Below are 22,069 nucleotides of genomic sequence, written 5' to 3' on the forward strand. Positions count from 1 at the left end.
CATGTTAATCAGAATAATCCAAGGCTATGGTGTATCAATTTAGCATCATTCTTCAAAAATCTGTCAAAGTTCCCATAGAAACCTTCCAAAATTCTAGACTTAATGCCATCCTGGTGACTATAAAGTGTAATTATTATTACTTCAGTAGCTTGAGAAAGTTGTATCCCTTTAAGAAGAACTTCGGTAAAATGCATGGTTATTGGTGATATGTAGCTACATATGCTAGTGTAAATAAACCATCTGTGATTAAAGCATCAGGTAGTTTTTTATATAGCACAGGAACAAGTAAGTCTATTAGAGAAAGTCTATATACTGTCCATCCTCATTATCTCCATATTCTGTATTTGCAAACTTACCTACACACTGAAGTTTATTCAGAACCCCCAAATCAACACTTGCACCACTTACTCATTCGTAGAAATGTGCAGAGTGGAGAAAAAAGCAAGCCACCTGACATGCACATTCCCAGCTGAGGTCAAATAAGGTAACACTCTGCCATCTCATTCCAGTTCTTATATTGTAAACACATGTCCTTTCTCTATTTAGTGCCAAGTTTTCCAGTTTTGCATTTTTTGCTGATGGTTATGCTATTTAAAATGGCCTTCGAGCACAGTAGTAGGTGCTGGCTAGTGCTCCTTAGCATAAGAAGCCTATAATGTGCCTGATGGAGAAAATATCGAGGTTATATAAGCCTTGTTCAGACATGAGTCACAGTGCTCTTTGCGTTGAGATCAATGTAAATGAATCAATAATACATATTAAATAGGATGTCCTCACACAGAAACATATGGAAACAAGATTTTGTATTGATCAGTTAATGAAAATGTGACCAGAGGCTCGTAGGAACCTAACCCTGCATTTCCCCTAGGAGCTCTGTATTCACTAAATCAGAGTCCACTGCAATTTTGCAGAATAACTAATATGAATAGTAAGGGTCAACTGTATTTCACTATGAATATGCCCTAAAATAGAACAAAAAAGGGGAGAGTACTCCAAGTTGTGATCTTGGTATGTTAGATGCCCATCTTCTGATCCTCTTCTCTTAAGTCTGCATAGACACAAAATAAGTTGCCCAGGATCATTGCAGTGGATGTTAGGCCATCAACTACTCCTCCCCCCACCTTGTCATCACATATCAATCACACTCAGATTTTGGGCTACCAGAACTCCCTATAACTCTTCCCTCTTTAGGGCTTTGACTTACACTAATATGTAACTCTGTTTCAAAGTTTTCCTTCCTTTGATTAATGCTACATCCTTATTCTTCAAGTTTAGCTCAAATAAATATGTCCTAATCACTCAGTTATGAGATCTGTTTCCTTTTTATATAGTTTCCTGGTAACTTCATGTTTCTATATTCATGTGCATGATAACTATAATTAAATAAATAAAGATGAAAACAGCGATTTCATATCCTATAAGCACAGCCTGTATCTGAGGGCTTGGTGTGTACTTCCCACACTGTAGATGCTCAATATATCTGCAGAATAAATAAATGAATGAGTGAAATTAAATAAGGTTTTCTCCCCAGTCATGACATTGGGTTAATCATGTATCACTACTTCTGATCATCACAAATATGTGGGCAATAATTAGGCAGAACCAGAGTTTCTGCCACAGACAGAGATTTCACCTTAGGTTCAGATCTATGAACCCACATCTGGGTATGTAATTTGAACCATCTCAGCAAATTCTTGCTCAATATCAACCACCTAGATTAATCATTTAAATACCTTTCAGAAATAGTGCAATTATTTGCCAAAATCACTACTGTTATAATAAAGGGAAGAGTATTCAAAGGGTATTTCCAATTCTCTGAAATAATCCATCAAACTCATGTTATTATGGAAATATGAAATTTAGTTTCTATTTTTATATGGTCATTTTTAAATAATTCATTGAAGAAAATGTATATTCTCAATCCTAGTATAAATGCTGTTTGAAGGGGCATAGAATGGCTCCTTCTTTTGAAAGAAACATGCTCATAAATAGTTTTCAAATTAACCAGTATAGTTCAGGAGAGTATTTCATGCTATAGCTCACGAAGACCTTTTAGGAACTTTACCTTACATATTTATTTTACTTAGTTGAAGAAATCATTCAGTGAGGACTAATGGTAGGTAACTCACAGAATATGAAGGAGGATAAAGAACCAAGCTGGATGCAGCCTCTATAGTCAGCTTGTGCTACCATAACAATACATAATAGACAGGCTGTCTTAAACAACAGAAATTTATTTCTCACAGTTCTGGAGGCTGGAAGTCCAGGGTTGAGGCCCCAGCCAATGTGACTCCTGGTGAGAGCTCTCTTCCTGGCTGCAGACTGGCTGTCTTCTTGCTTTGTCCTCATTGCCATGGTGTGTCAGCATTCTCTCTCTTCTTACAAGGCCACCAATCCTACTGGAGCAGGGCCTCACCCTTATGACTTCATTTAACCTTAAATACCTCCTAAAAACCCTATTTCCAAATACAGTGACATTGGGGTTAGGGTTTCAAAATATCAATTTGGAGGGGAGAGACAATTCATTTCATAGCACGGCTCAAATCACATCATAAGACTGATGGCTCCAATAGACACATCACTGCCACCACCCACGGCCACATACACTACAGTCTGAACCACAAACCACACTGACGCCAAACACCATGCTGCTTTCAGATCATGGATTATCTATGACCACCTCATCTGAACATGCTCCTCAAGGCATCTGTTTCTTCACATCAACCGTTTCTGAGTTGACTGGTTGTGTTGACAGGGCCTGGGGTGCACTTAGTGCAAGGAATTCTGCTTAAGTGGATTTTTGTTTTGGCTTTTTCCCTGGGGAGGCAGGAAATCATGAAGTTGGAAATTCCCTAAACCTTGCAAGGATTTTCAAAGGTATACAATGGCCCAACAGAATGACTAGTGTACATCCCACCACCAAAACAGCAAGAGGCTTGAGGGAAAGGCACCACAAATATGAGCCATGGAATTTATGCTAGAACTGATTATTAGCCAATTTGTTTCTTACTCCCTGTGTTTTCAAACCTTACTGGCACAGGTTTCTCTAGTCAGACTTACTAACTTCTTACTCCTAATCTGAGGTTTCATTCAGAAATGACTACTATCTAGATGAACAGCAGCAATAGGAGCAATGGCTGTGAATCAAATGCTAAAAACATTCCTAAGCATGAAACTGAGTACTTTCTATACAACAAAGCTGTTTAGTCCTGACAACGACCCTGAGCAGAAAAGATTGTATGTGCATATATATATTTTTTTCTTTTGTGATATTTACAGGTAGGGAAACTGAGGATCCAAGATCAAATAGGTGGGCCAAAGAACAAAGTGGCAGAGTCCACATTTCATATCTGTTGTTTTGGAGCTCATTATTTTAATTACAATGCTCTTCTGCCTCTCACTGGACTATTAAGCTGTTAGTGAACCCTCCTGAGATCTCAGGACTTTCCAAGCTCCACTCACGGGGCCAACTCTTAGAAGGCTCTTTGAGTACTACCAACAGCTACCAAGTATCCTCTTCTATTAGGCAATAGAGTTTCTAAATACACATGTGTATTTTGACATAATCTAGCTAGCTACTTAGCTATAAGGAAATTATCTAAATGCAAAGGTACCCATGAACGATCAGTAAAAAGCAACACATGGCTTTATTCTTAGGAAATCATATACAGTTGACCTTGAACAACATAAGTTTAAATAGCATGCATCCACTACATGCATATTTCTTTTTTCAATAATTATATTGGGAAAATTTTTGGAGACTTGTGACAATTTGAAAGAACATTTTCATCCCTCTGGCTTACTTTAAGAATACAATATATAATACATATAACATACAAAATATGTATCTACTGGCTGTTTATGTTTTCAGTAAGGCTTCCATCCAACAGTAGGCTATTATCAGTTAAGTTTTTGTGGAGTCAAAGGTTATATGTAGACTGTGGGTTTTCAACTGTGCAGGAGCTTGCATTCCTAACCCTTGTGTTATTCAAGGGTCATCTGTATTAGCCTCTTTAAAAAAGAATAGAGTAGTGGACACTTATTGTTTTGTTTCTTCAAAAACCTTCCTTCCTCTGAGAAAAGTGTCACCCTTCTTCTAGGGAACTGTCCATTTCCTATCTCAAATATACAGTTCCATTCAGGCTGCCAATGTTAGCCCTTCATTTGCCTACTGCCTGCAGGGGCAGATGTAAAGTAGGCCAGACTTTAGCAATCTGTCCTAGAATTTGTCAAATTATAACTCAGGGAAGGGCAGGCTCTCTCACGTCAAATTTGAGAATGAAATATGAGACTGAGATGCTAGTAATCATCTTCACTGGGTCGGGGGAGGACACCAAAATGAATAAACAAAGCCACTCTGGGAAGAAGCAGAGGGGAGAGGAAAGAGACCCATGGGACAGGCAGGAACCGTGGGGGCCGGCCGACCTTGGGGACAAGGCCCTGCGCTCCTCCTCTGGCTCCTGTGCAGGAACATTTCTCTTTAGACCTTAGTGGGGATGAGTCAAGTTTCTGTCATTTGCAACCAAAACACAATTGCATAAAATCTCTAATGACATAGTAACATATTTTAGAGGAATTTTATGCCCTGAATCAGGAAATTTATTCTTATTCTTTTCAGACTATAAATTAATAAACAGGTTCTTTTTATAAGTCAGTAAGAGAAATATTCCCTGTCTAAAGCACATATACCAAAATGGGTTTCAATAAACTTTCTTATATTTTTTTCTGCTGAAAATAACATTTAGTAGTAATCCAAAATTATTTGGACTGGATAATCAGCCCTCTGCAGAGAAAGTAACTCCTAGAATAGTTTCAAAGGCCTTAGCATGCAATCTGCCCTTGATCCTGACCTCTTTCCATCCCTGTCTTGGGAGGGACATAAAAATGTTTAATCATAGAAAGCTCCAGGGCATGACCTCATCCTTATATTGGTGTCTTGAAGTGCTTGCCTCTCACTTTTATTCCCATGAAAATTGATGATGATTTCCACTTAAAAGTCCTTTTTCATTTGAGATACCGAAGACTTCCTTTTCTCTACATATCTGAAGAAGGACATGTACATTCCTTCTCGGGATATAATATATATATATATATACTACACATAATATTAATATAACTTACACAATTTCTGTTATACAATATAAGCCTTCGTGTTTTTATCAATCAGTATAAACTAGGTTTTTCTACATAACAAACTGCAGAAGCTTAATAAAAATTCCTTTCTTACTCAATTCAAAGGGTAAGTGGGCCAAGGATCTTCCCCTTGTAGCTGCATCATAAAGTTGGGCTGCTGCTGTGGGGAAAAGGGAAAAGGAGACGCACACCAGCTGGAAAGAAACAGCTTTGTCCAGGTGCCCAGGGATGGTCTACATCCGTCCACTATCATGTCATTGGTCAGAACTACTCACTTGGCCTCTGCCTGTGGGTAGGGAAGCTGGGAAATGTGCAGGAGCCTCTGGATATATGATGAGCAGGACGGTGTCTGACACACTTTCCCACAGTGCCTAGGAACACTTCAGCTGTGTCTTTATTTATGAATGAAAACATACCTATCCTGGGGTAGACACAGAAGTACACAGCCTACTGGCAAAGGGCTGTCTAAGGTACCCAGTACTTTCTGGCTTTTATAAAGTTAAGATGAAAGTCCTAGGCAGCTCAATCACAGGAATGGAATGAACTTTTTTCAGTTGCTGCTAAGATACAGCACTACATGAATTGTTTTAATAGCATCCTTCATTCTGCAAAATATTTAGAGCACAAAGTAAAACAATACAGTTAGCTAATTTAGGCTTAAAAAAATAGAAAAATGAACATTATCTATTAGGGCCACCAAGCTCCTATGCCTAAAACCTTTTGCTTCTTGGCCTCCAGTAAAATAAGCTCATGGGCCTAATGCTCAGCCCCATGTAAAGTCGTCTGTCATACAACTATCACCCTTACTTCAGCACGGCTGGCAGTCACTGCTCACGGAAAGGAGTATATGTTACCATGGAGACCAAGCCACCTCTTCTCCCGAGAGTGGCTGAGTCTTCCAAGTCAGAAGAGCCATCACCAGAAAAATAGCAGGAGGTACTCACAGGGCCTGGCCGCCCCAAATCTGTATTCAGTCACTGTGGTGTTCCCATTATCTTTTGGTGTGGTAACAAAGACAAGCACTGTGCTAAAACATAATCCCGTGTAATTACTGTTTACAAAACAAATCCCTATATCCACCTAAACAATGCGGAAAGTTTAAATTGTAGTATGTTCTCTAGGTCTACTTAGTGCTTTATTAATGGGGTCAACCACTCTGCTTGACCTATCTGCTGAAATTTGTTAGAGCTGCAGGAGACCATATGGATGGCCAGATGGGTTGCTGTAATTAAATGCCATTATTACAAGGATGAAGTAAGGGATACACATAATTTGCATTACTTTCCATCCTTCCTGAATCCCTTTTATTAGTTTCATTGTTAATTCAGACATCAGAAGGGAAGATAATACCATTATTACCAAGGCCCAGATACCAACTAATTACTCAAGAGACTCCAGCCCTGACATCACAGGCCAGCCCTCTGAACACCCTCCCTCTTACCTAGCGACCCCACTGTGATTAATAGGTTGAGTGCTAAGACCTAATGAGTGTGTCAGATCTTAGATGTTCTCTAGGCAAACGCAATGAGCATTCAGTTGAACAGAATACTTGAGTTACTTGGTAGAGAGATTCATTATAGTTCATACATAGTAAACAAAATGCCTTTTCACCTTACAGTCTTTGAATTTACTTTATAGTCATCAACCTAAAAGGCCTCTATAATATGAGATTTTTTCAAATATTAGAGGAAAATTTAAATATTTTTAAACCAAATATTAATTTTCTTCTACAACTGTGGATCCCCCTGGAGTACCTAAACTGAAGTTTTTAGAGATACTGGTTGAAATTCTGATAAAATGGGGTTTGGGATAAGAACCATGACAATGTACTTTTAACAAGAGGTCCATGATTTAGAAGCAGGAAGTATGTGCATTATACTTAAGAAAACACTGCCATGTTAGGAACAGGACTAATATCTATGCCTTAGCTTCACTGAATCTACCAGACTTTTTGTTCCAAATAGTTACTATGTTTTTGAAAAAATGGTCTCCATCCAGGTAAGGGGAATTGTTTTCATAGTTACAGTTTTAAATGTGCCAACCTTTTAAATGTGCCAACTATTTCTGGTTAAAAGATTAAGAGCAAATTATTAAGGTAAGACCTGGGTGCTATTTCCAACAAACCATGCATGTTTGTGAGTTCTCCATTCAGCAGTGGACACTGCAGGTAGTAAAACTTCTATCCAGTGGGCAATGGGCCTGGAATGGTTTTCCCACCTTTATGGGAAAGACGAAAGGAGAACAGAATTTCTTCCATTTTGACTTTTCTCCATGGCCAAAGATGATACACAAAATGTCTCAGCCCTGATGAAGAAGGACTTTAATCTATTTACTTGGATCTCACCTTTATCATCACTGATACTATACACCAAGTATTTTCATGTGTCTAGCATTACTTTCTTCAAACAACCAGATGCAAATTGTTGATCTTTAATTTAGACCTATTATATTCATCCGTTACCCTAAATATTTAACAGCAGTTTTTTTCCAAATTGCTATTTTACTAAACTACCATTTTCTTGATGAACTTCAAAAGAGTTCTGTGCTTTTTTTAACACTATATGTATTAAAATTAGGAAAATAAGAGCATGAATTAAAGGAAACCATTCAGCTAATAAATATGTAAGTATTTATTTATTAATTATAATTTGATACTAGATTTAATGGTTTGAGAAAAATAATTATATCATTCTTCATTCTAAGATCCCTTTAGATCCAGCCAGCAAGTAGAAGGCTGTCTTATGACTGTGGCAGATCTATAAACACATCCTGCTTTCACTGGAGGGAGAATGATTACTGTGGTAGTGAGCTCTGTCTGAGACTCGCTGGATGCTGTCTTATTCCATTCCTTTCTCTAGGAAGCCTGCATTTCCTAGCAACCCCAGCCCCTGCCTCTAGATAGGGCAGCCTAAGAGTTCTGACCAGTAGAATGTGGGCAGAAATGCTGTTTATCCCTTCCAGCCCTGGCTCCTAAAATATCCCTATGATCTTCCATGCTGTCTGCACTCATTCTCTGTCCAGCTGGATGGAGCAGATTTAAGGAACACTAAAGAGTCTTAGGCGATGGCATAGCCACTAGATGAAACATTGTTTGAGGAAGAAATAAACATGCATTCCCTTAAGGCACTAGGACTTTGAAGTTGTTTGCTTAAAACTAATAAAGTCAACTAAGATTTCACTTAACTAAAAAATTACACAAATATTTGTCTTACTTCTGTGTTAGTCAACTATCTACTGAATAGAAAATAATGAATGTATAGGACCTGAAGTCAAATTTAATACATGCAGCTAGCTTCACTAGAGGAATCTGTTTCAGTTGTATTTAACAACAGGGGAAAAACTACGTATCTTCACATCTGCACATTTGGAACTCAAGAACTTTGTGTGTTGCTTTAGCAAAATATTAGTAAGTAACACCTGACTCTAGGATAGAGAAATGAGACCCCAGTGCACAACAGATACCTTTTGGCACTGGAATAAAAATGCATCAATTTAACTGAATCAAAGGGTTAGGGAAGCAAATTCTGGATTAACGTAAAATCACTGATATACAGGGAGCAGAAAACATACATCACACACACACACCAACAGACTCACATGGGCACACACACAGGATTAATGGAGGAACACATCTTCACCTTGGTAGTATAATAAAGAGACAATATCCTAAAGAATAATCACTAAACAGTTGACCTTGATGGGGACAGCACCTAAACCAGGTCTTAGAAAGCCTGGCCTATGTCTAGCTCTGTCACTTCCTAGAGGTAAAGAAGATTTGAGAAAGGCAGAACATAGTGTTTAGATGTTTAGGCTCACAATTTTATCTGCCAATAATGGGCTATTTAACTTGGGAAGGCTATTTTATCTCTATTTCGTCAGCTATAGAATAGAAGATAGTATTTCACAGATTGATAAGAGACATAGGTCATATGATACATAGAAAACATTTAGAGAGGCCTTAGCTGAAAGTAAATACTAATAAATATTGGATATTATTACTAATGGTATATCTCCATCACTATGAGCCATATTTTCCTCAGCTATAAAGTAAGAAATTGCATGATTTGTATTTCTTTAAGTGCTTTGATTCTAAGTCAATACCTGTCTCTTAAAGTCAAATATCCAGTTTAAAAAAGAAAATTCTAAAAGCTAAATATTTTAAGTAATGACTTAAAGAAAATCTGTTGACAATCTGGTTTGCTGTTGAGATCGATTTAAAGAAGATGAGTGACACAATAATGTACTAATATCTCCATTTTTTAACATCCAGAGGTGGTGATATAGTACTTTTATTTATTCATGATCTCATAAATCATACCCTCATTTGAACATGGAATGCAGCAATTTTTAGGAAACCATTTAAATTTTTTTTAATGTTATATTAATGAGTACTACAGAGATGAATTATTTCAATTACAAAACCCTGAATGTATCTAGAATGTATATGGATAACATTCCATTTTTGCAACTTAAGGTGTAGTACTTTTTAGGCTTATACTGTCAGGAACTTGAGTTTCTTTCTCATTCAGAAGAAAGCATCTCTACCAACTTCAGGAATAGTAGGAAATGATGTTAATACTATAGTACAGACTTTATTCCAAATTAAATGGAATCCAGAATTCTATTTATTCCAAAAACCTTACCTCCTGCGTACATAACAGCCAGCATAATGGAGTACATCCATGTATTTCACTGCCTTCCTTGGAAATTCCATAATTTAGTAAATCTTAGTTTGTGCAAAGAAATCCCCAATCAAATAAATACTCTAGTAAGAGTCAGAATAAAGTGAATGGTTCAATATGTTCAATTACTGAAATCATTAAAAATTCAGTTCTAATTATACTTTTGGTTGGTTTTAAATGACTGTAATATGAAAACATAGCTTTAATATACTAAAACATTACATGTAAAACACTGTGGCATGGGGAAATTGTTTTCTTTATCCAGAATTCTATTTATTCCAAAAACCTTACCTCCTGCGTACATAACAGCCAGCATAATGGAGGATATCCATGCTATTTCACTGTAGGTAGTGTTGAATATTTGCTGAATTTCTTTAAAGAATACTGTGACAGCTTTGGGGAATGCATATGAAAATCCAATGGAGATAAAAGCTGCTCCAACCACTACCCAGCCCCATCCTCCATCAGGAGGTGGATGGAGTGGGGCACCTACTGGTGGTGGCATTTCTGCTCCTTTATTTGAAATTCAAATAACCTAAAAAAAAAAAAAATTTAGACCATACTACCATTTTCATAAAGCACTTTTAATAGTCACCAAAATAGTATTTTTCAGTTATGATTAGAACTATATAAAGTTTCATGAATACTTTTAATACTCTTATACTCAAAAAATTATCAGAAAATTTACAAAAATGTTGCAGTGAAGTATGTAACTTTGACTATGATGGGCTAAAAACCAAAAGCATTTGTTTATGGAAACAAAATTAACCAACTTTTTAGCATTGCTAACTTTATGGTATTTAAGAGCACCCACTCTCCATTGGAAGAAATGATCACATACAGCTTAATATAACTGACATTAAGTAAAAACATTTGTCTCCCTACTATCACTGTTCACGTGTACAGTGATGTGTCTTGCTTAGCTTTAAGCTGTTAATTGCCAGTTATTTTTCAGTATCTTCTTTTTTACAACTTTCATTCCATTTCTGGATATTTTCCTATTGAATGTAGACAGAAAAGAAGCTTTTTCTGTTGGTAAAATAATACTGGAAGTAAGTTACTAAAGACCATTTTGCCATGTTTTCAGAAAACCTACAAAAAAACTCAACAGATACCTATGAAAACAGACATGGGTTTAATTTTTGTTTAATGCCAAAATATACCTAAAATATTTTCAGTGATCTATATGCAATTTTTATAGATTTTTCAGTGAAAGTATTCTCTACATTAAAGTTTTCTAATTTGTCCATGATTATACTCACAGGCTTTGCTTTCAGAAATTCATATAAGAAAAATGGTAAAAATGAAACAAAACAAGTACAGTAAATTTACCTAGGATAAATACTATCATGATGGGAAGTAGAATAAAAGTAATCATGTGGACAACCATAATTTTTTTGAATATTTATTTTGGCAAATATACTTAAGACTTTTTAATGTAATATTTTACAATAATTCATGGATGGAAGGAAATCAGTATAATCCATAATTACCAGATAACAGGACTGAAGGTTAAAATACTTATTGCAAGGAAGTTCTCAGACACACTTAACTTAAATCATTTTTTTCATGAGTTCTTTTCAGTTTTTTCTGAAGTATAAGTGACAAATAAAATTGTAGTGTGCAACATGATTTAATATGCATATACATTATGAAATAATTCCCACAATAGAATTAACATACTCATCACTTCACATATTTACCATTTTTGGTGTGAACAGTTTTCCTCTTTTAGTAAATTTCAATTATACAATACAGTGTTATCAACTATAGTCACATTATACATTAAATCCTGGGACCTCACTCATTTTATAACTGAAAGTTTGTACCCTTTACCAACCTCTCCCAATCTCCCACACTTCTCAGCCCCTGGCAACCCCCTTTCTGCTCTCTGTTTCTATGAGTACGACTGTTCTGTTTTTTATTTAAATTCCACATGTAAGTGATACCACATAGTATTTACCTTTCTCTGTCTGGCTTATTTTGCTTAGCATAATGCCCTCCAGTATCATCCGTTTTGTCCCAAATGGCAGAATTTCCTTTTCTTTAAGGTTGAATAACATTTCATTGTATATATATATATTACATTTTCCCTATCTATTTATCCATCAAGGGATACTTGGTTGTTTACATATCTTGGTTATTATGACTAATGCTGCAGTGAACACGGTAATACAGCTATCTCTTTGAGATAAGTATTTCCTTTCTTTTGGTTGTATACCCAGAAGCAGGATTGCTGGATCATACAGTAGTTCTATTTTTAATTTTTTGAAGAACCTCTATCCATACTGTTTTCCATAGAAGCTGAACCAGTTTATATTCCCACCAACAGTTTACAAGGGTTCCATTTACTCCACATCCTCACCAGCTTTTGTTATCACTTGTCTTTTTGATAATGGCCATTCTAACTGGTATAAGATGACATCTCATTGTGGTTTTGATTTGCGTTTCTCTGGCGATTAGTGACGTTGAGCACCTTTTCATGTACCTGCTGGCCATCTGTATGTTTCCTTCAGAGAAATATCTTTTCAGGTCTTTATCCCATTGTTAATCTGGGCTATTTATCTGCTATTGAGTTGTAGTAGTTCCTTGTATTTTGGATATGAAATTCTTATTGGATGTGTGTTTTGCTTATATCTTCTCTGATTATGTAGGTTGCCTTTCCCTTTTGTTGATAATTCCCTTTGCTGTTCAGAAACTTTTTAGTCTGAGTAGTCCCACTTATTTTTGCTTTTGTTCCTTTGCTTTTTGATATCAAATCCCCAAAAAATGATCACCAAGAGCAATATCAAGGAGCTTACCTCCTTTTTTCTTCAAGGAGTTTTATGGCTTCTGATCTTACATTTAAATCTTTCATCCATGTTGAGTGATTTTTGTGTACGTTTTAAGATAAGGATCAAGTTTCATTCTTTTGCATGTGGATATCCAGCTATCCCAGCATCATTTATTTAAGAGACTATCATTTCTCCATTGCGTATTCTTGGCACCTCTGTCAAAAATTAACTGACCATATATACATGGATTTATTTCTGAACTCTCTATTCTGTTCCACTGATTTATGAGCCTATTTTAATGTCAATTTTCTACTGTTCCAATTTTTTTATTACAATAGCTCAGTAATAGAATTGAAAATCAAGAGGACTGATGTCCCCAGCATTGTTCTTCTTTCTCAAGATTGCTTTGGTCATTTGGGGTCTTTTGTGGTCCATTCAAATTTTAGGACTGATGTATTTCTGCAAAAAATGCCATTGCAATTTTGATGAGGATTGCCTTGAATCTGTAGATGGCTTTGGTTAGTATGGACACTTTAATAATATTAATTCTTACAATTCATGAACAGAGTATCTTTCCATTTATTTGTGCCTTCAATTCCTTTCATCAGTATTTTCTAGTTTTCAGTGTATAGATTTCTCACCTCCTTGGTTAAATTAATCCTAAATATTTTATTCTTTTTTATGCTATTGTAAATGATATCATTTTCTTAAATTCTCTTTCCAATAATTCATTGTTTGCGTATGGACACACAGTTGGTTTTTATGTATTGATCTCATAGCCTGCAACTTTATTGAATTCACTGATTTGTTCTAATAGTTTTTTGTTGACTCTTTCAAGTCTTCTGCAATATAAGGTTGTATTATCAGCAAACAGAGACAATTTTACTTCTTCCATTTTAATTTGGATGCCTTTTATTTCTTTTTCTTGCCTAATTGGCTCTAAAACTTCCAGTACTTCATCACTATTTATTTGTCCTGAGCTCATTAAAGGATACTTATAGTTCTGGATTTTCCCTCCTGTCAAGGCTGAACTAAGGATTGGAACTATTCTTTGCATAGGCTTTTGACATACATATTGATTTTTTTCAATTGCCTTGTTATTTTGCCTTTTGGACAATTGTGGAGATAGTACTACTCTGCTATTTTAAGTTAGATCAATTTATACATTTTATTTAATTTTATTTAATTTATAACATTGATATATTATAAAGCAAAGGTCAGGAACCTCCTCCTGAATGGGCTGGATAATAAATATTTTAGGAATTATAAAAATTATAAATTTAAAACTTTAATTTTAAAATGATATGGGAAAGGAACCCTTTTGATTTTTCTAAGAAGGTACAGTAACAGTATAACAACAAGTTATTTCACTCTGTATATATACACACACATAGACAGCTCTAGAAATAGGCTCTAGAAATAATGATGTCAACTAGATGGAATAGTTTCAAAAGTTCAAATAGCCTGTGTCCTACCTCACTGATTTAAATGTATTATAATCAAATTAATGTATAATCTCATTTAGAGATATTAAAAAATGAGTAAGGGATCTCTGACTCAATGTAGAGTATTTATGCTAATGTTTGTTAAGTAAGTATTTATTCAGTTAAATTTTCACAAAGGCTATAAGACATTGCCCTTTTTTAAATGATGCAAAAGCTCAGAAATATTAAGAAACTAGACACAAATAAAATGATAATGTCAGGGACTTAATTGCAGTAGTCACTGCTTTTTCTCCTTTTGGATGATTATAGAGTTAGTACTACTCTGCTATTTTAAGTTAAATCAATGTATACATTTTATTTAATTTATAACATTGATATACAGCAGAGGTCAGGAAACTCTTCTGTAATGGGCTGGATAATAAATATTTTAGGAATTACAAAAATTATAAAATTATAAAAACAGAATTAGAAATAAGATTATTGGTTAGTGTAGGTATTTTCATTATATTCTTTTGGCATATTTACAATATTTTTATAGGTCAAAATAGTCAAAGATGTCTGATTCTCAAAACAGTAAGAAAATAACTTGAAAAATTCTCTCTCCAGAGGGATACATTTGTATGTTAGAAGTCTGCCAAAAATGTCAGGAAACCACAGCATCAAGGTCAAATGAAAAATAACATCAAGGTCACAAATAACACATACAATGTAGATCCAGGTCAACAGTGGTCATCAGGGCAGAATAAACTTCTGCAGGTTCATTCATATTCTACAGATGCCAATTGTTCAAATAAACCCAAAATACCACTCTTTTCAAGAAATGATTCTGAAAAGATTTTTATGTCTTCTGTATGTTTACAGTCTGCTTTTCTAATCATTTTTGCTTTCTTGGAAACAAGAAAAAGTATCTATTTAATTTGAATTAAGTTTCTCTTTAACTAGTGTTTGACCCATGGTGGTGGGTTTAGAGCACATGAGCACTGGAAATAGTATCTTTTGAAAAGTATAAAAATTAACAAAGAAACAAAAGGAAAGATAGGCTGCAAGTATTGACTAAACCAGTTGGAAACAAGTAATTGGTCTTTGGAAGCTGTCTACAGAGCCTTAATTTCAGAATTATTCAATTTTGTTACTATATTTTAAAGTAGTCAATTTTCTTACAGTTTGAAATAAAATCTAGAATACTGAAGAAACACCAAAGGGCATTTGCGATAAACTACTTTTTGTTGTATCAGAGTATAAAAATAATTATGATATTTAAAGTCCTCACTCTGCAATTTTCCTGCTTGCATAAAGGAAATGAAACCATTTTTCATTATTAATTCATAAGTTTAAACTATTGTAGCTTTTATCACATCTGCTATAATGAACACTCAGAAATATGACTGGATGACTTATTTTTCAGTCACTTAAAAAATCACAAATAACATTTCTGAATATGTTTAAATCCATTCTTAAATCATTATAACATGAATATTAGAATATACTAATAGAAAAGTAATATGAATATGAAAATTGAAGTTACTGATATTCAAATCTATGAATATGAATATTAAAATTTACTGATGAACAAGGTTGGTGTTGGGGTTTCCATTTTACAGACAAGAATCTATGCTCAAAGAAAATTGAAAGAGCCTTTTAAAAAGCATTATAAAAGGCATGACTGAGTTATTATTTTTCTCCTTAATCCTCTTTTTTTTTTCACAGTTCACTAGTTTATCTCGGTATGTGATCTTTTCTTCTCTGCTTTCAGGATATTCACTTGATTTTAATTATAACTGCACAGTTCACGTTGTGAGTCGACACTCATATTCTGCTTCACTACCTTATCTCTTAACTTGTTTTATTTCTTCATGTAAACTGACATCTTACGGCCTCTTCACTAAATCACTGCAAAGTTAATCACAGTGATTAACCCTTAAAAAATTTCACTGCCAAGATTATCACCTATTCATTATTAACAACTCTTCAGAGTTGACCAATAGCCAAGATCTAATTCATACACATTCATTAGCCTCATGCTACTTTCCTGTGCACAATACTGCCATACGTAACACAACTATGTTTGTTGTGTCTTGTTCCTTTTATTTGTAGGAATAACCAAGGAAAAACACAGTTAAAAGTTAAATTTGACCTGTTGACAGATGCCCACCTGAACAGATTTCTTTGGATGATATGTGAGATTGTCAAACTGAGTGGTTACTCCTTGAAGTGTGATATCTCAAGCCAATACGAAGGAAGAGGAGTAGAGAAGGCTCTGGGTTATCTAAAGAAACAGAAAAACAAGGGTTACATGCATAGTTGAGTTCTATGAGCCTCATTAGAGCCAAGAGCTTTACTCCTCCAACACATTGTGACCATGTTTTAACTGGAAGTTTAAAATTATTAGAAACATTATCAATAATATACATGTCTCACAATGAGACAGGCAATGAAAAAGAGAAACACCGTAAGGATCTTGTGATTTAAAATTCAAACTTCTTAATCAGAATTGAGTGACAGATGATCATGCTAAATCTCCCTCATACATCAAATAACTTTCTTATTTTTCTGAATATACAGAAGCTAGAACTTATGAGTTTAATTGTTTAGGCAAAGTGTTCCTTTACCTAGATTAAAGTTAAGAAAAAGTCAACCCTTTGAATCAAATAACCAGTTACCTGCCTTGAATCCAGGGCCACCTAGCCTAAAGTGCTGAATGAAGGCAATGTAGCTGCCAGGCCAAATGAGGTTAATATAGGAAGATAAGGAAAATATGTAATTTATTGCCAAGTCAGTGAGAAACTGAGGATGGGGACCAGAATGAAGGTTAGTACCAGAATTAGACAGTAACAAATAAAATCTGAGAAATGGAAAAAGTTGGAATTAAAGTTTTTCTTGTGATAGGAATGTAGAGTTCATGCTGAATGAGTCTCTCTTAGTGTTGGGGTTAACAGCAGAGAGGTGAGGCCCACATCAGCTCTAGTCCGACCAGGAGTCTGGGGAGTCTCGGTGGCTTTTTAAGGCCTGGTCTTTCAAGGTTGCAGCTCCATCCTATCACATGTAACTGGCCCATTCAAATGCACAAAACCCTATTTACATTTTGAGGAAATACATTGCGTTTCCCTGGCGATTAGTGACGTTGAGCACCTTTTCATGTACCTGCTGGCCATTTGTATGTTTCCTTCAGAAAAATATCTTTTCAGGTCCTTATCCCATTGTTAATCTGGGCTATTTATCTGCTACTGTGTTGTAGTAGTTCCTTGTATTTTGGATATGAAATTCTTATTGGATGTGGCAGAAAGTGCTGCTCTGAGTTCAGGGCAAAGCCTCAGAGGAAAGCCTGGGGTATACCTGAAAACTGGGCTCTGACCCTCCAGTCCAGGCTTAATTACCATCAGGGTTCATGGAGGCCAGCACAGGGGCCATGACAAGACATCCTGACAGCCCACGTTCTGAGTGCTCGCCAACACTTACAAAATTTTCACAATGCTTTAACCTAACTGGTCTCTTTTCTTCCAGAAAGACCAGCCCATATCCAGGCTTTTTCCAACAAACTGGCCCATAATCCAGGAATGCTTTGCTTGGGGGCCACAACTACATTAATCTATTTTACACCCCTTTCTCTACATCTATTAATCTATCCTATTTTTATAAACATTTATGCAGATATATATACAATGCATACATTGGTCTTTAGTTTTAAAAATGAAAAGCAGTTTTAGAATATGTGTGTCTGATTGAAAAACCAGTAGAAGACCAACAATTCTTAAGAATGTGGAAAGTTTTTCCTTTAATTTGGGAATGCAATTTTGGAGACAGGGTACTGAAATCCAGGTAGACATAAAGCTTATTCTCCCCTACAAAAGCAGGAATAATGACTATAACTAGAAGCTGGGCTATGGTATCAGCTAATTTGATCTCTTAGCAATTCACATATATACCACACATTTTATGATGGTTTTAACTTTTAACGGAGTGCATGGAAAAAAAAATAACAACACAAAGAACAATGTGTCAGAGTTTTCTACTTTTTCTAAAGATTCAATTATCATTAATCCCATGAACTATAAGGAAGTGGTATTCTTAAGTACACTTGAAGATAAGGGCATAAAGAGTCACAAGTGTGAAATTAATTTTGCAGAGTGTAATGTCCAATAAGTGATCAAATGGGTACTACAAGTATCTTTGTGTGGGCCCATTGCTGCTGATTCTACTTTGACACACCATCTTGGAGATGGCTCTTTTTGCTTACAAATATATCCCTTCAGTTTTATTTCTAGGGTTAATTTCCAAATTTCAATTCTTATATATATATATCCTTGCCTGTCTTGTCCATTGGAATTCAAATATCTGTTCTTTGGAATTCTAAATCCCAATTGTTCTCCAAAATCTTTAGAAACTCACCATTATTTCAGCTTATTTACACCTGTCCTTTCCATAATGTTTTGGAGTATATTAACTACAGTTTACACTATCATAAGTAAAAGGGTGACTTGATAACTACTGAAAACATCTGGTTATTTCAAGTGTTTTCAAAAACTTAACGTGGTGGGATATGCGGAAGCCCATAAACTTTGCCTTATTTCCTAGAAATCAACATGGATTGATTAATCTAGGATGAGATGCAGGACAAAGTAGTAATGAAACTATGAGCAATGGTCAATGGTTAGACTTTAGTATTATATTCAAGGCCCTTTCTTATTCAGTTGTACAAAATATCGAATGTTCCTTTATATACTTTGTGGGTCATTATTTCTTCAACTTCCTAAATCTAAATCAGGATACATCAATTTTATGAACACTTACCAACAATCTATGCTATCTAGAAGTTTATGCTTCAAAATACAGTCCAGAAATAAGGTCCTCAGCAAACCAAGTGGCAAATTAAATCAACAGATGTGAGGACACTACAGAAATCACTATAAATTCTTCTGACAGCTTATAGATAAGCGTGAGTGTTCTTCACATCTTAACTATATAGAGGCCTATATTTTCACCTGAAGGAATGAACAGGTTCCTTAAAGAATAATGGTCTTTTCCTTTCTGTTTCCTCTTTCTTATACAAAAGGATGCAGTAATGTCAAATTCATGTACAATGTTTACGCTCAGGTGACAACTCACCCAATTTTATGACAGGAATTAAACTGAACCAACTCTTTTCTAAAATGCAATTTAATTAAAATTGGAATCTAATTCTAGTAGGTTATTTTATTCTTCTAAGTGGACTATCTTTTAAAGCCTATTGGACAATTTACTTTGACAACTAGGCAAGAGAGATATCAATAGTGCACGGCCCACAAAATGTCAGTAACACAAAACCTATTTTTAGATGTAAACTGTTGGTGTTAGAAGAACTCTCAGAATGCTAATTGATACTAAGCATCAAACTAACTAAATACGTTTTTATAAAAGGCAAATGAGGAAAAATAATATAAACCAGCACATTATTTATGAAGAATATGAAATGAACATCCCATACCAAACAATTCCCCTGATTTCTGATACTATACTTTTAGAATTACATAAAAGCAGTTGTAGTGAGCTGAATAGTGGCTCCAAAAGATATGTCCATGTCCTAATCCCCAGAATCTGTAAGATACCTTATATGTATAAACTGAGTATTTGTGGTCCTTCAAAATTGATACTGAATCTCCAGTGTATGTGGTGGTAGGTCTTTGGGAGGCAATGAGGTCATCAGAATTAACCTGTCAATGAATGGGATGAGTGCCCTTACACATGAGACCCCAGAGAGCTCCCTCACCTTTCTGCCAGGAGAGGACACAGTGAAAGACGGTGCTGCCTAAGAACCAAAAAGAGGTCCCTAACCACTTGACCTTGAACTTCCCAGACTTCAGAACTGTAAAATACAAATACCTGTTATTTATAAGCCACCTTGTCTATAGCATTCTGTTACAGAACCCTAACAGACTAAAAATTGGTACCAGGAGTGGGGCACTCTTCTAACAAATACCTAAAAATGAGGAAGTGGCTGTGTAACTGAGTAATGGGTAGAAGCTGAATGAGTTTTGAGCTACATCTAGAAAAAGGCTGTTGCCACAAATGGACCATTGAGGGCAGTTCTGATGACAGCCAAATAAAAAGGAGGAAGGCTCTTCCGAAAGCTGCAGTCTTTGTAGAGAACACCTAAGTAATCCTGAACAGAATGTTGGTAGAAATTTGAAGATCAAAGGGCTCTCCTATGAGACCTCAGACGGAAATAAGGCACATTACTGGGGACAATGGGGGGAAAAGCAATCCTTGTTATAAGTTGACAAAGGACTAGGCTGAACTGTGCTCATCTTATAGTTCTACCATAGAACTTGTGCATTATGAGAATGGATGTTTAGCGAAAGCTATTTCTAAGCAAAGTGCTGAAGGAGTGGCTTTGGTTCCTCCGCACACAAGCCAGAAGAGAGAAGGGACTCAAAGAGGATTATTAACCTTCAGAAAGGAAGCATACCTTAGAGATTTGGAGAACTGTCTGCCTATCCACACTAAAAGAATGCCAGTGTAGTCAGGAGAGAACACCAAGGGTGTGGATAAAATCACTTAATGAGACTAGTCAACCAGCTCAATGGAAGGAGGGGCTTTTACTGAGGCAGTGCAAGGATAACCCCGAAGGCACTCTGAAATCCTCAGGGCTGTGCTTCCCATGACAGGCCCAGAGAAAAGGACCCCAGAGCAGAGAGCTTTCAAAGGAGGGGCTCCGAGCCTATGGGGTGCTGGGGGGACACTGCCTCGTGCTGCCCTGCACTGTGAACCCGCCAGCACGTGCTCTTTGGGTGCCCCATGTGCAGTTTCAGTGGAATCTAGCGTGAGGCCACGTGGCCACCCCTCGGGAGGACAGTAGCGGCAGACTCGGTGGTATCTGCACTCCTCACCATCTCTGCCAGTGTGCAGAGAGGAAGAGCTATGGGGACTTGGCAAAGCTAGATCCCAAAAGATGCCTAGCAGAGCTGCAGGCCCAGAATCCCACCCAAGGAGAGCCACGGATACAAGAGCTGATCCTGCAGGGGCAGGGCCCAGGCACAGAACTGCTGCTGGCGTGGGATCGCTGCAGAGAGCCCCAGCTGGACAACGCCAGCCAGGCTGTCCCTGAGAACCACTAGACTGCAAACCACACCAGGAGTTAGGACCACAGCCCCAGTGGGTGCAGAATGCAGAGCATCCAAAGATCATTCTTGATTCTTAAGATTTCATGCTGTTTTTTTCTTAAGGTTTAATATTACGTTTTAGACTTACACAGGACCTGTTACTCTTTCTTCTTTCCTATTTCTCCCTTCTGGAATGGGAATGTCTATCTTAGGACTATCTCACTATTACGTGAAAATTAATAAAGGGAAGCCTCACTAGAATGGAGTTGGGAGACCAGAAGGGGGAGCTCTCACACCCTACAACTACCACTCTTCCAACTGCAGAACCAACAGGCAGAGGGAGCTCGCAAGTGGATACTATTTTACTACCCCAGCAGGAGGAAGAAAGGTTTTCTCCTAGCCCACCCAAGACAGACCGCCCCTACACTTCAGACTCCTAGTTAAAGCGAATGGATTTTTTTGTTTATAACAGCCCCTCCCAACTCCTTCCTTCATAAAAGAGCTTTCCTCTCCTTTGTTCTCCAGACATGTCTGTGGTTTTGCTGTAGCTTGCATGTCCTGAATTGCAATTATCTGCTATTCCTGAGTACACCCATTTTTGCTGGTAAAATACTGACAGTTTTATGGTTAAGTTTGACAATTATATTTTGTTAACAGGTTCACAGCTGGACAGAAATTTGCTTCAAGATAAATCATACCTTAACTTTCACCCGTATTCAATTTTGGTAATACTGAGATCAGACTTTGGATTTTAGACTTTTGAGTTGATGTTGGAACAAGTTAAGACCGTTGGGGCTATGGGAAAGTCTTTATTGTGTACTTTGCATGAGAGAAAGGCATGCATTTCAGGAGGCCAGTTGTGAAGTGCCATAGACTGAATGTTTGCACAGTTCATACACTGAAACTTATTCTCCAGTGGATATGGGGCTGGATGGATATTCGCTGGAGGTGGTAGGACA

At 36.4% G+C, this 22,069-nt stretch overlaps 1 protein-coding gene across 5 annotated transcripts in view; it reads right to left on the reverse strand.

Annotated features, from left to right (window-relative positions):
* The window catches only part of SLC16A7 (solute carrier family 16 member 7), a 171,694-nt gene that overhangs the window by 58,320 nt on the left and 91,305 nt on the right, over window positions 1-22,069 (reverse strand). For 4 of the 5 annotated variants that reach the window (XM_036991969.2, XM_036991970.2, XM_073213356.1 and 1 more), the window contains 2 exons: window positions 16,187-16,300; window positions 10,107-10,350 (listed from right to left, as the gene is read on the reverse strand). In XM_036991969.2, coding sequence (XP_036847864.1) covers window positions 10,107-10,320 — 214 coding nt within the window. In that variant the 5' untranslated portion in view covers window positions 10,321-10,350; window positions 16,187-16,300. Of the gene's footprint in view, window positions 1-9,776; window positions 10,029-10,106; window positions 10,351-16,186; window positions 16,301-22,069 lie in introns of those variants that run through there. The other variant, XM_017679225.3, reaches the window with a different exon arrangement.

Source organism: Manis javanica, chromosome 10 (genome assembly GCF_040802235.1).
Source record: "Manis javanica isolate MJ-LG chromosome 10, MJ_LKY, whole genome shotgun sequence".
Lineage (NCBI taxonomy): Eukaryota > Metazoa > Chordata > Mammalia > Pholidota > Manidae > Manis > Manis javanica.